At 45.5% G+C, this 12,249-nt stretch overlaps 1 protein-coding gene across 1 annotated transcript in view; it reads right to left on the bottom strand.

Annotated features, from left to right (window-relative positions):
• Positions 1 to 11,969, bottom strand: part of PFKFB3 (6-phosphofructo-2-kinase/fructose-2,6-biphosphatase 3) — a 77,691-nt gene extending 65,722 nt beyond the window's left edge. The window contains exon 1 of the mRNA XM_081330786.1: positions 11,070 to 11,969. Within this exon, the coding sequence (XP_081186912.1) occupies positions 11,070 to 11,085 (16 nt within the window). The 5' untranslated portion in view covers positions 11,086 to 11,969. The remainder of the gene's footprint in view (positions 1 to 11,069) is intronic.
• Positions 11,970 to 12,249: the final 280 nt, after the last annotated feature.

Consider the following 12,249-nt stretch of genomic DNA (forward strand, 5'->3'; position numbering starts at 1 on the left):
TTCACTGCATTTTTGGTGACTTCACGGACACCTTAACTTCATTTTTAGTGACTTCATGGACACCTTCACTGCATTTTTGGTGACTTCATGGACACCTTAACTTCCTTTTTAGTGACTTCATGGACACCTTCACCGCATTTTTGGTGACTTCATGCACACCTTAACTTCATTTTTAGTGACTTCATGGACACCTTCACCGCATTTTTGGTGACTTCATGCACACCTTAACTTCATTTTTAGTGACTTCATGGACACCTTCACTGCATTTTTAGTGACTTCACGGACACCTGCGCTTCATTTTTGGTGACTTCACGGACACCTTAACTTCATTTTTGGTGACTTCATGGACACCTGTGCTTCATTTTTGGTGACTTCACGGACACCTTAACTTCATTTTTAGTGACTTCATGGACACCTGCGCTTCATTTTTGGTGACTTCGTGGACACCTTAACTTCATTTTTGGTGACTTTGTGGACACCTTAACTTCATTTTTGGTGACTTCATGGACACCTTCACTGCATTTTTGGTGACTTCACGGACACCTTCACTTCATTTTTGGTGACTTCATGGACACCTTAACTTCATTTTTAGTGACTTCATGGACACCTTCACTGCATTTTTGGTGACTTCATGGACACCTTAACTTCATTTTTAGTGACTTCATGGACACCTTAACTTCATTTTTGGTGACTTCATGGACACCTTAACTTCATTTTTAGTGACTTCATGGACACCTGCGCTTCATTTTTGGTGACTTCGTGGACACCTTAACTTCATTTTTGGTGACTTTGTGGACACCTTAACTTCATTTTTAGTGACTTCATGGACACCTTCACTGCATTTTTGGTGACTTCATGGACACCTTAACTTCATTTTTGGTGACTTCACGGACACCTTAACTTCATTTTTAGTGACTTCATGGACACCTGCGCTTCATTTTTGGTGACTTCGTGGACACCTTAACTTCATTTTTGGTGACTTTGTGGACACCTTAACTTCATTTTTAGTGACTTCATGGACACCTTCACTGCATTTTTGGTGACTTCATGGACACCTTAACTTCATTTTTAGTGACTTCATGGACACCTTCACCGCATTTTTGGTGACTTCATGCACACCTTAACTTCATTTTTAGTGACTTCATGGACACCTTCACCGCATTTTTGGTGACTTCATGCACACCTTAACTTCATTTTTAGTGACTTCACGGACACCTTCACTGCATTTTTAGTGACTTCACGGACACCTGCGCTTCATTTTTGGTGACTTCACGGACACCTTAACTTCATTTTTGGTGACTTCATGGACACCTGCGCTTCATTTTTGGTGACTTCACGGACACCTTAACTTCATTTTTGGTGACTTTGTGGACACCTTAACTTCATTTTTGGTGACTTCATGGACACCTTCACTGCATTTTTGGTGACTTCACGGACACCTTCACTGCATTTTTGGTGACTTCATGGACACCTTAACTTCATTTTTAGTGACTTCATGGACACCTTCACTGCATTTTTGGTGACTTCATGGACACCTTAACTTCATTTTTAGTGACTTCATGGACACCTTAACTTCATTTTTGGTGACTTCATGGACACCTTAACTTCATTTTTAGTGACTTCATGGACACCTTCACTGCATTTTTGGTGACTTCACGGACACCTTCGCTTCATTTTTGGACTTCACGGACACCTTAACTTCATTTTTGGTGACTTCACGGACACCTGCGCTTCATTTTTAGTGACTTCATGGACACCTGCGCTTCATTTTTGGTGACTTCATGGACACCTTAACTTCATTTTTGGTGACTTTGTGGACACCTTAACTTCATTTTTGGTGACTTCGTGGACACCTTAACTTCATTTTTGGTGACTTTGTGGACACCTTCGCTTCATTTTTGGTGACTTCATGGACACCTTAACTTCATTTTTGGTGACTTCATGGACACCTTAAATTCATTTTTGGTGACTTCATGGACACCTTAACTTCATTTTTGGTGACTTCATGGACACCTTAACTTCCTTTTTAGTGACTTCATGGACACCTTCACTGCATTTTTGGTGACTTCACGGACACCTTCGCTTCATTTTTGGACTTCACGGACACCTTAACTTCATTTTTAGTGACTTCATGGACACCTGCGCTTCATTTTTAGTGACTTCATGGACACCTGCGCTTCATTTTTGGTGACTTCAAGGACACCTTAACTTCTTAGGAGCAATGCACAAGTGTTTGAAGCTGCTTTCTGGTGGGATGTTTTAAAGTCTCAATCTACCTGGGTCTACCTATCCTGGGCAATCTCTTCTCCAAATACTAACCAGGTTCAATCTGCTTAGCTTTTCTAGTGTCTCAACCACACTCTTGAGCCTGCTCACCTCGGTCTGGTCCATGCCTGACGACTCCCCTCACCCGACTGTCCTTTAACTGAATCATCTGCCTTCCAAAATCTCTGAATTCTCCAATGACATCATAAGGTTTCTCGCTGCCACGGCAACAGGCCTAGCCACTTTACACAAGCCAGTTACTTGTTGATGTCATAACTGACTCAGGCCCTCTGGTTTTGCTGAAGACTTCAAAAACGTGTGTCTTCATGCGTACGCATTTGTCAAGATTGCTTTGTTGTGCTGGTGTTTTTTTTCTTCCTGTTTTAGCTCAGTGACAGTATTAGTCAGCCACACAAGCGTGAATACTTTTTAAATGCTAATGGAGGGATTTACGCCTTCCTTTTCTTCTGCCTAGGCCAGCAACACAAACCAATACATAGCTGCATTCGGTAAAGGCAAACCCCATTGAATTCACTTTTTTTAAAAAAAAAAGTTTATTTAAAATGTTTTAATTCATTTGTTGTTGTTTTACAGCAGGTTATAGAAATTCAGCCTCAGGTATATTTCTCATCTGGCTATAACAGATTAATAGACTTGGAAGGGACCCTGGAGGTCTTCTAGTCCAACCCCTGTACCAGGGGTCTTCAAACTTGGCCACTTTAAGACTTGTGGACTTCAACTCCCAGAATTCCTGAGCCAGACATGCTGAGGGGAAAGGGAGAGGTTTCCAAGCTGAGCCATGCTGGCTCAGGAATTCTGGGAGTTGAAGTCCATGAGTCATAAAAGAGCCAAGGTTCCCCACCCCTGCGCCTAGATCAGGGGTCTTCAAACCTGACGTAGCTGAGGAATTCTGGGAGTTGAAGTCCACGAGTCTTAAAGTGGCCAAGTTTGAAGACCCCTGCCCTATACCATTTCAGACAAATAGTTGTCCAATCTCTACTTAAAAACTTCAATCTCCAATCTCTACTTTAAAAACTTCTACCTCAGTGTTGGAGCATTCACAACTTCTGGAAGCAAGTTGTTCCACTGATTAATTGCTCTTACTGTCAGGAAATGTCTTCATTTTAGCCTCAGGATTATTTCCCATCAGGGTAGAAGTATCCCTTCCCTATCCTATGAGAATCATAGATTCATTTTCTGATAAATGAATTGTATTGCCGTCACTAGAGACCGGGCAGATCCCAAAGCAAAAGTCACACAGGAATAAGCCCTGTTACCATAAATCGAAAACAATGACATAAGCAGCTTTTCTTGAGTGGTGCACATTAAAAACAGCATTAAAAACACACTACGGTAATAATATAGTCCTTGACCTACAAGAGTTTGTTTAATGACTGTTCCAAGTTACAACAACACTGAAAAAAGGGACTTGTGACCATTTTTTCACACTTTACGATCGTTGCAGCATCCCCAGGGTCATGTGATCAAAATTCAAATGCTTGGCAACTGGGGGCAAAACTCACTTAGCAACCAAAATTTTGGTTGTTAAATCGAGAACTGCCGTATATAGGGCCATCAACCTGCAAGGCTGAGACCAAGGAACAGCTTCCTCAGAAGTTCCAGCCCTCCTAACCATAAGCCGCCGTGGACCCCTGGTTTTTGCAACACTCCCAACTTCCTTTCTCCCCATAGCCCCAAAATAATATTTTGTGAGAAGGATCTCGGAGTCCTAGTGGACAATCACTTAAATGTGAGCCAGCCGCGTGCTGCAGCTGCCAAAAAAGCCAACACAGTGCTAGGCTGCATTAAGAGAGGGACAGAATCAAGATCAGGTGAAGTGTTATACCACTTTACAAGGCCTTGGTAAGGCCACACTTGGAATACTGCATCCAGTTTTGGTCACCAAGATGTGACCAAAGATGTTGAGACTCTGGAAAGAGTGCAGAGAAGAGCAAGAAAGATGATCAGGGGACTGGAGGATAAAACATATAAGGAACGACTGCTGGAATTGGGTATGTCTAGTTTAATGAAGAGAAGGACGAGGGGGGACATGACAGCAGTCTTCCAATATCTCAAGGGCTGCCCCAAAGAAGAGGGAGTCAAGCTATTCTCCAAAGCACCTGAAGGAAGGACAAGAAGCAACAGATGGAAACTCACCAAGGCGAGAAGCAACCTGGAACTAAGGAGAAACTTCCTGACAGTGAGAACAATTAACCAGTGGAACAACCTGCGTCCAGAAGCTGTGAGTGCTCCAACACTGGAAGTTTTTAAGAAGAGACTGGACAGCCATTTGTCTGAAATGGTATAGGGTTTCCTGCCTGAGCAGGGGGCTGGACTAGATGACCTCTAAGGTCCCTTCCAACTTCTTCTTATTATTATTATTATTATTGACATTGGGCAAACAGTTGACTATTTAAGCCTCTTTCTTAAGGTGCGTCTAAAACCGGGAAGGCTGTGTACAGTACTGTACGTGCTGTTCCAGGAAGCGATCCACAAGCCACTTTTATGAAATAGATTTATTGCATGCCCAGCGATCGACTCCCCCCCCCCACCACACACACACACCAGCCTTTGCAAGCCGCTGAAACCCAAGTCCGCCGACGTTACTGCAACGAATTCGACCCACCGAAGTCTTAAAATAAAATTAAAAAAATAAATAAATAAATCAGACAGACAAAATAGCCAGCAGCTGCAAGGAACACTTTTGAAAAATATATATATGTATATGTTTTTCTTCTCTCTGCAGCTCTCCACGCCCCAGGCTCGGCTTGTTTATCGGCTCCGCGTGTTCCGCAGCTTTCTCGGAAAACCCTCCGGCACGGAGCAGACACGTGAACAGGTCTCCGGAGCAGCCCGAGCCGGGCAGGCTTTTTTCACGTGCTCTGGAGGCCATGCAGCCGACGCGTGCACAGCTCCTGGCCGGCCACGAAGCGAGCGAGTGAGCGAGCACCCTTGGCCATCTACGGGAGCCAGGAATCCGGATCTCTCTCTTTCTCTCTCCACCCTAACCCGCATTTAAAGTGCAGTGAGGGGCTGCATTTGAGGAAGGGGGGGGAAGCATCTTCCCCTCCCCGTGTTTGCAAGCTCCGGGGGGGAAGAAGCAGGGGTGTTGCCTGCAACAGGCTGCAATGCGTAGAAGACAGAATTTCTCCGCCTTTGGACGCTTGCAGATGTGGGGACTTCCAACTCCCGGAATCTCCCGGCCAGCGTTGCCTGCAGAAGTCCGCAATATCTTCGAGCGGTCAACGCTGCGAAAATCCAGCAGATCTGGGCTGCAAGCTGGCGACGGCCGCTAGAGGGCCGCGTTCTGGGTCTCTCTTTGTCGCCCCCTACCGGCGGCTCCGGCCTCAGAAGGGCTTTCCGGCCTGCACCTCAGCTCATAAGTTCTTCCTTACAACAGCTGTTGATTTAGTTTGCAAAGTACTGTACAGGAAGTGGGCCGTGCAGGGGACAGGATGCCCAGGCTGGAGTGACAGAAGCAGGTGAGGGAATAGAAGGGGAACTTATCAACTAAGCTGGCAGGAACACGCTAGAATCAGGGGTGGGGAAACCTTGACTCTTTTATGACTGGTGGACTTAAACTCCCAGAATTCCTGAGCCAGCCATGCTGAGGGGAAAGGGAGAGGTTTCCAAGCTGAGCCACACTAGCTGAGGAATTCTGGGAGTTGAAGTCCACGAGTCATAAAAGAGCCAAGGTTGCCTACCCCTGGCCTAGGCCTAGACCGCTTTATGACTGGTGGACTTCAATTCCCAGAATTCCTGAGCCAGCCATGCTGAGGGGAAAGGGAGAGGTTTCCATGCTGAGCCATGCTGGCTCAGGAATTCTGGGAGTTGAAGTCCACAAGTCATAAAAGAGCCAAGGTTGCCTACCCCTGGCCTAGGCCACTTTATGACTCGTGGACTTCAACTCCCAGAATTCCTAAGCCAGCCATGCTGAGGGGAAAGGGAGAGGTTTCCAAGCTGAGCCATGCTGGCTCAGGAATTCTGGGAGTTGAAGTCCACGAGTCATGAAGGGGCCATAGTTCCCCCTTGCTGGCTCAGGAATTCTGGGAGTTGAAGTCCACCAGTCATAAAAGAGCCAAGGTTCCCCACCCCTGCACCTAGATCAGGGGTCTTTAGACTTGGCAACTTTAAGACGTGTGGACTTTCAACTCCCAAAATTCCTCAGCCAACGTGATTTAAGATCTGTGGACTGAACTCCCAGAATTCCTCAGCTGGCATCCTTTTAAGATGTTTGGACCGGACTTCCCCTGTTGCAGCGTGCCTTGGCTGAGGAATTCTGGGAGTTGAAGTCCACAAGTCATAAAAGGGCCGGGTTTGAAGACCGCTGCAGTAGAATAATAGAGCATTAATGTCAAGCCTCAACTTTTTTACTTTTTCACAATAGTTAAAAACTAGCCATTACTGTAACAACAAATCAATCTAATCAGTGAAACCCCAAACCAAACTTTCATTCTTTTCCACCTCAAGCACAAAGTCCAGAAGCGGTCTCATAAGTCACTTCCCCCCCCCCCCCGTGCCGTTGTAACTCTGAACGGTCAGTAACAAACTGTTGTAAGTCCAGGAGCATCTGTACTCTGAGCAGAGAAAGGAAACACCCTTTTCCAGATCTGGGTGGGTGAGCAAGAGCGAAGAGGAGAGAATGTTCGTGTGCACGTGGAGCCTAATATTAGCACATACCAAAAGAGTGTGTTTGTCAACATTACGGAAGGCTTGTCTGAACAGGGAACCCCCCCCCCCCCAGCCAGTGTGAGTTCAAGCAATGGGACGTGTAAAGAAAATTCCAACAACAGGGCTTCGGATTAGCTATTGAATCAGGATCAGACGAGAGCTGGAAGGGACCTTGGAGGTCTTCTAGTCCAGCCCCTCTGCTCAAGCAGGAGACCCTCTAACCCAGGAGTCTTCAAACCTGGCCCTTTTATGACTTGTGGACTTCAACTCCCAGAATTCCTCAGCCAGCCACGCTGGCTGAGGAATTCTGGGTGTTGAAGTCCACAAGTCATAAAAGGGCCAAGTTTGAAGACCCCTGCTCTAACCATTTCAGGCAAGTGGCTATCCATTCTCTTCTTAAATGCCTCCAGCGATGGAGCACCTACAATGTCTGAAGGCAAAGCTGTTCTGCTGGTTAATTGTCCTCACTGTTAGGAAGTTTCTCCTTAATTCTTGGATGTTCTACTCCTTGGTTAGTTTCCATCCGTTGTTTCTTGTCCTGCCTTCTGGTGCTTTGGGAAAATAAGCTGACCCCTTCTTCTTTTGTGGCAGCCCCTCAAATACTGGAATACTGATATCATGTCACACACACCCCTCCTTCTTTTCTCTAGACTGGCCATACTCAAACCCTGTAACTGTTCTTCGTAAGGCCTTCCAATCACCTTAGTTGCTTAATTGCACCAAACTGTAAGTCAGCAGGTGGAAGACAGCGTGTATGGGAGAAAAGCAGTCAGCAAACCAATTTTTGCTTCCTCCCCTTCCCCCTAATATTTATTTATTTATTTATTGGATTTATATACCGCCCTTTCCCGAAGGACTCAGGGCGGTTTACAGGGTACTTAAAACAGTGATACAAAAATTAAAAACAATTAAATTTAATCCCTGAGAATAAAACCCCAATTAAAACTAAAAACTCTCAGCCTGGGCCGGGGAGCTCGAAGAGCCAAGTCTTCAGGTCCCGGCGAAATGAACGAAGGTCGGGGGCAGTCCTAAGCTCCATGGGCAGCTGGTTCCAGAGGGCAGGCGCACCCACAGAGAAGGCCCTCCCCCTGGGTGTTACCCGCCGGCAATCTTTAACCGGCGGCACCGAGAAGGCCCTCCCTGTGAGAGCGCACTGGACAAAGGGAACTTGATGCTGGCAGCAGGTGTTCCCTCAGATATCCCGGACCCAAGCCATTTAGGGCTTTATAGGTCATCACCAGCACCTTGAATCTCACCCGGAGGGCAACCGGAAGCCAATGCAGCTCGCGGAGTAGAGGTGTTACATGGGAGTGTCGGGAAACCCCCATCACAACTCGTGCGGCCGCATTCTGCACCAGCTGAAGCCTCCGAGTGGTCCTCAAGGGCAGCCCCATGTAGAGAGCGTTGCAGTAGTCTAAACGGGAGGTCACGAGCGCATGAGTCACTGTGCGTAGGGCATCTCGGTCCAGGTACAAGCTTTCCAAATTGGGACAGACCGTTTAAGCCCTACACAAACTGATGCTGTTATCTAATTGGGTAATGAAATGTCTGTAAGAAAACAGGCACGCTCAGAGAGCACCAAGGACCCCATAGTCCTCCTCTTCTCCTTCCTCCTCAACTCCATTCCCTTCTAGCACTGATGATGTTACCTAGTTGGGTAATGAAATGTCTGCAAGAAAACAGGCACGCTCAGAGAGCACCAAGGACCCCACAGTTCTCCTCCTCCTCCTCTTCTTCTTCCTCCTCTCCTCCCCTCCAAACCCCATTCACTTCTAGCACTGATGATGTTACCTAGTTGGGTAATGAAACGTCTGCACGAAAACAAGCAAGCTCAGAGAGCACCAAGGACCCGACGCCTTTAAATCCTCTTGTCCAATTGTTTAATTATGTCCTCCAGCAATGGGCAACGTGAGAGATGTCAAGTTGTTTTACTTTTAAGGAAGACAAAAGCAGAAGTCTGGACTGGAGCGCAGACGATAGGGGCAAAAACCCCAGTTACGAAAACAAGCTTCCAGGTTTTAAAAAATAAAGTAAAAATAAAGAACCGAATGAGGCTGTTTCTTTCAAACCAGAAAATTATAAATCAGTCTAGATCAGAGGTGGGTGACTATGGCCCCTTTACAACCTGTGGACTTCAACTCCCAAAATTCCCGAGCCAACAATGTGATCATTATTTGTGACTTTCCCAACTGGCTTCTGACAAACTCAATGGGGAGAAGGGGGGGGGGGGAAACTGGATTCACTTAATGCAGGGGTCTTCAAACTTGGCAACTTTAAGACTTGTGGACTTCAACTCCCAGAATTCCTCAGCCAGATGAGGAATTCTGGGAGTTGAAGTCCACAAGTCTTAAAGTTGCCAAGTTTGAAGACCCCTCCTGGCTTAATGACAGCATGATTCACTTCACAATTGCAGAGGTTGCTTAACAACTGTGGCAAAAAACGGTTGTAAAATGGGATCCAGCTCACTTAACAACCCACCTTGCTTAGCAATGAAAATTCTGCTCTCATTTGTGGTTGCAATTTTGAGGACTTACATATACATATTAAACTGCAGGTACTATTTCTCAGGAAAATGTACCCCGTTTTGCAATAAAAGCCTAACTTGCATTCAGCAGCATTCAGGTAACTGAATTTAAATTAATTAAATGAATGGGTTGTTTGTTTTGAAGAGTAAGAGAGGGAAGCCAACGCAGAACGGATTTAGGGTGTGTACATATTGCTTCCTGTTACGGTTCATAGGCATTTTCTTTTAAAAAAAAGTTTGCATTGCATTTGTGGAAATAAACACTCCCTTTTCACTGCTGTGTTAAAGATAAACTGCAACGGGCAGAAAATGACCCTTAAGTACTGTAATAATAATCAGGATATTGCTGGAAGGGATCTTGGAGGTCATCTAGTCCAACCCCCTGCTCAAGCAGGAAACCCTATTTCAGACAAATCATTATCCACTCCAGTCTCTTCTTAAAAACCTCCTGTGTTGGAGCACCCACAACTTCTGGAGGCAAGTCGTTCCACTGATTAATTGTTCTCACTATTAGGAAGTTTCTCCTTAATTCCAGGTTGCTTCTCTCCTTGATTACTTTCCATCCATTATCAGTAAATCCCCCCCCCCCCATTACACAACACTCTTCTACTCCCGTGCAAGGAATCGGAAAGCCCTACTACCTTGACGATCGGCCTTCCCCTCCCGAATGCTAGAAAGGGGTCCGCGTTAACTGACAGGGCAAAAACGTAACCTCCCCGCATCTAGAAAGCTAGCAGCTCCGAGGGGAAAAAAAAAATCTACGACTCGAGAAGCTGTTTACAAGCTACGCTAGTTTAGTTTTGTTTCGCTTTAAAAATCAAGAGGAAAGGGAACTTTCTCTTTCGGTTCATTAAATAAATAAATCAATTTAAAAAGCCTTCCGCCTCGCCGCGCAACTCCAAAGCCGAAGTGACGCCGCCGCGCAAAGAAGGGAAGGAAGTGAATTCCTTGCGCCGAGTTAAGCAGCTTTAGATAGATGATAGATAGATAGATAGATAGATAGATAGATAGATAGATAGATAGATAGATAGATAGATAGATAGATAGATGATAGATAGATAGATAGACAGATATAGATATATAGATATAGATATGTGTATATATATATAGATATAGATAGATATAGATATAGATAGATATAGATATAGATATAGATATAGATATAGATATAGATATAGATATAGATAGATATATAGATATATAGATGATATATTGCTAAGCACATTTGATTTGTGCTTAGATTGTAAGCCGCCCTGAGTCTTCGGAGAAGGGCGGGATATAAATGGGATTAAAATAAAAATAAAAATAAAAAATATAGATATAGATATATATTAGATAGATAGATAGATAGATAGATAGATAGATAGATAGATAGATAGATAGATAGATAGATAGATAGATAGATAGATAGATAGATAGATAGATAGATAGATAGATATAGATTCGGGAAGGAGGAGCCCGGTTAAAACTTCGGGGTTCCTTTGCTCCTTTGCTGGGAAAACAGCCCCCCCACGCCCCACCCCCCCGAGTCCGCTTCCCTGCCAAACCCGAGCGCGGAAGCCCCACCTGGGCGCACCTGGGCGCACCTGGGCGCGGGTGAGAGTCTTACCTTTCCGGAAAGGCATGGCTAAAGCGTTGCGCGTGGAGTCCCGTCCCCCCCCCACCTCCGCGACCACCGGTTCTTTGCTTTCGGGGGCGCCGCTGGATCCGAGCCGGGCCCCTTCCTAGTTGCGCAACCCGCCCGGAGACGGATTGGGCTCTCCGGAGAAGGAAAATTTCGACGAATTTGGTTAAAATAATTCCTTCCAGGGCGCGTCACCGCTTTTGGATCGCGGCGGAGGAAGCCCTTTGGCGCCCCGCCCGGCTGCTTGCAGGCTTCCCCTCCCCCGCCTTGCTTTCTCCGCGCCAGGCAGAAGTGCTACAGGTAGAGAGGGCTTTCTGAAAGCCAAGGGAGGGAACGAGCCGAGGAGGTTTGTCAACCTCTTTGGCCTTGGACGGAAGCAAAGCGAAGGAGAAACGGGACGCAGTTCGGAATTGATGTAATTTTTTTTTATTTTTTTTTTAACTTTTGTATGCCTTGTTTTAAATACCCTGTAAACCGCCCTGAGTCCTTCGGGGAAAGGGCGGTATATAAATCCAATAAAATAAATAAATAAATAAATAAATAAATAAATAAATAAATAAATAAATAAATAAATAAATAATAAATTAAATAAATTAAATAAATTAAATAAATAAATTAAATAAATAAATTTTAAAAAGCAAGCGAGGTAGTGGCGCTATAAGGAGTAAGGCGCCGTGGGGGGCGATCCTAAAGAAAACAGAGCGCCACTTGCAACGTCGTTTGCGTTGACAATGTCGCCACTGGTCGACACTGCAAAAAAGGCGGCTTTGCTAGAAAAAAGCTGACATCTGGCGACGTATCTGGAACTCCAGCGAACAACAGATGTTGAGACTCGAAGTCGAGAAAGAGAGAGGAGGAGCAGAGAGAGCAGAGAGGAGCAACAAAGATTTGTCAGGGGACTGGAGACTAAAATCTACAAGGAACGGTTGCTGGAATTGGGTAAGTCTAGTACAGGGGTAGGCAACCTCGGCTCTTTTATGACTCATGGACTTCAACTCCCAGAATTCCTGAGTCAGCTCTGCTGACTCAGGAATTCTGGGAGTTGAAGTCCATGAGTCATAAAAGAGCCGAGGTTGCCTACGCCTGGTCTAGTAGTTTAAAGAAGAGAGAAAGACTAGCAGCGTTCCAATATCTCAGGGGCTGCCCCAAAGAAGAGGCAGTCAAG

Source organism: Vipera berus, assembly GCF_964194415.1.
Source record: "Vipera berus genome assembly, chromosome: 6".
NCBI classification, from domain to species: domain Eukaryota; kingdom Metazoa; phylum Chordata; class Lepidosauria; order Squamata; family Viperidae; genus Vipera; species Vipera berus.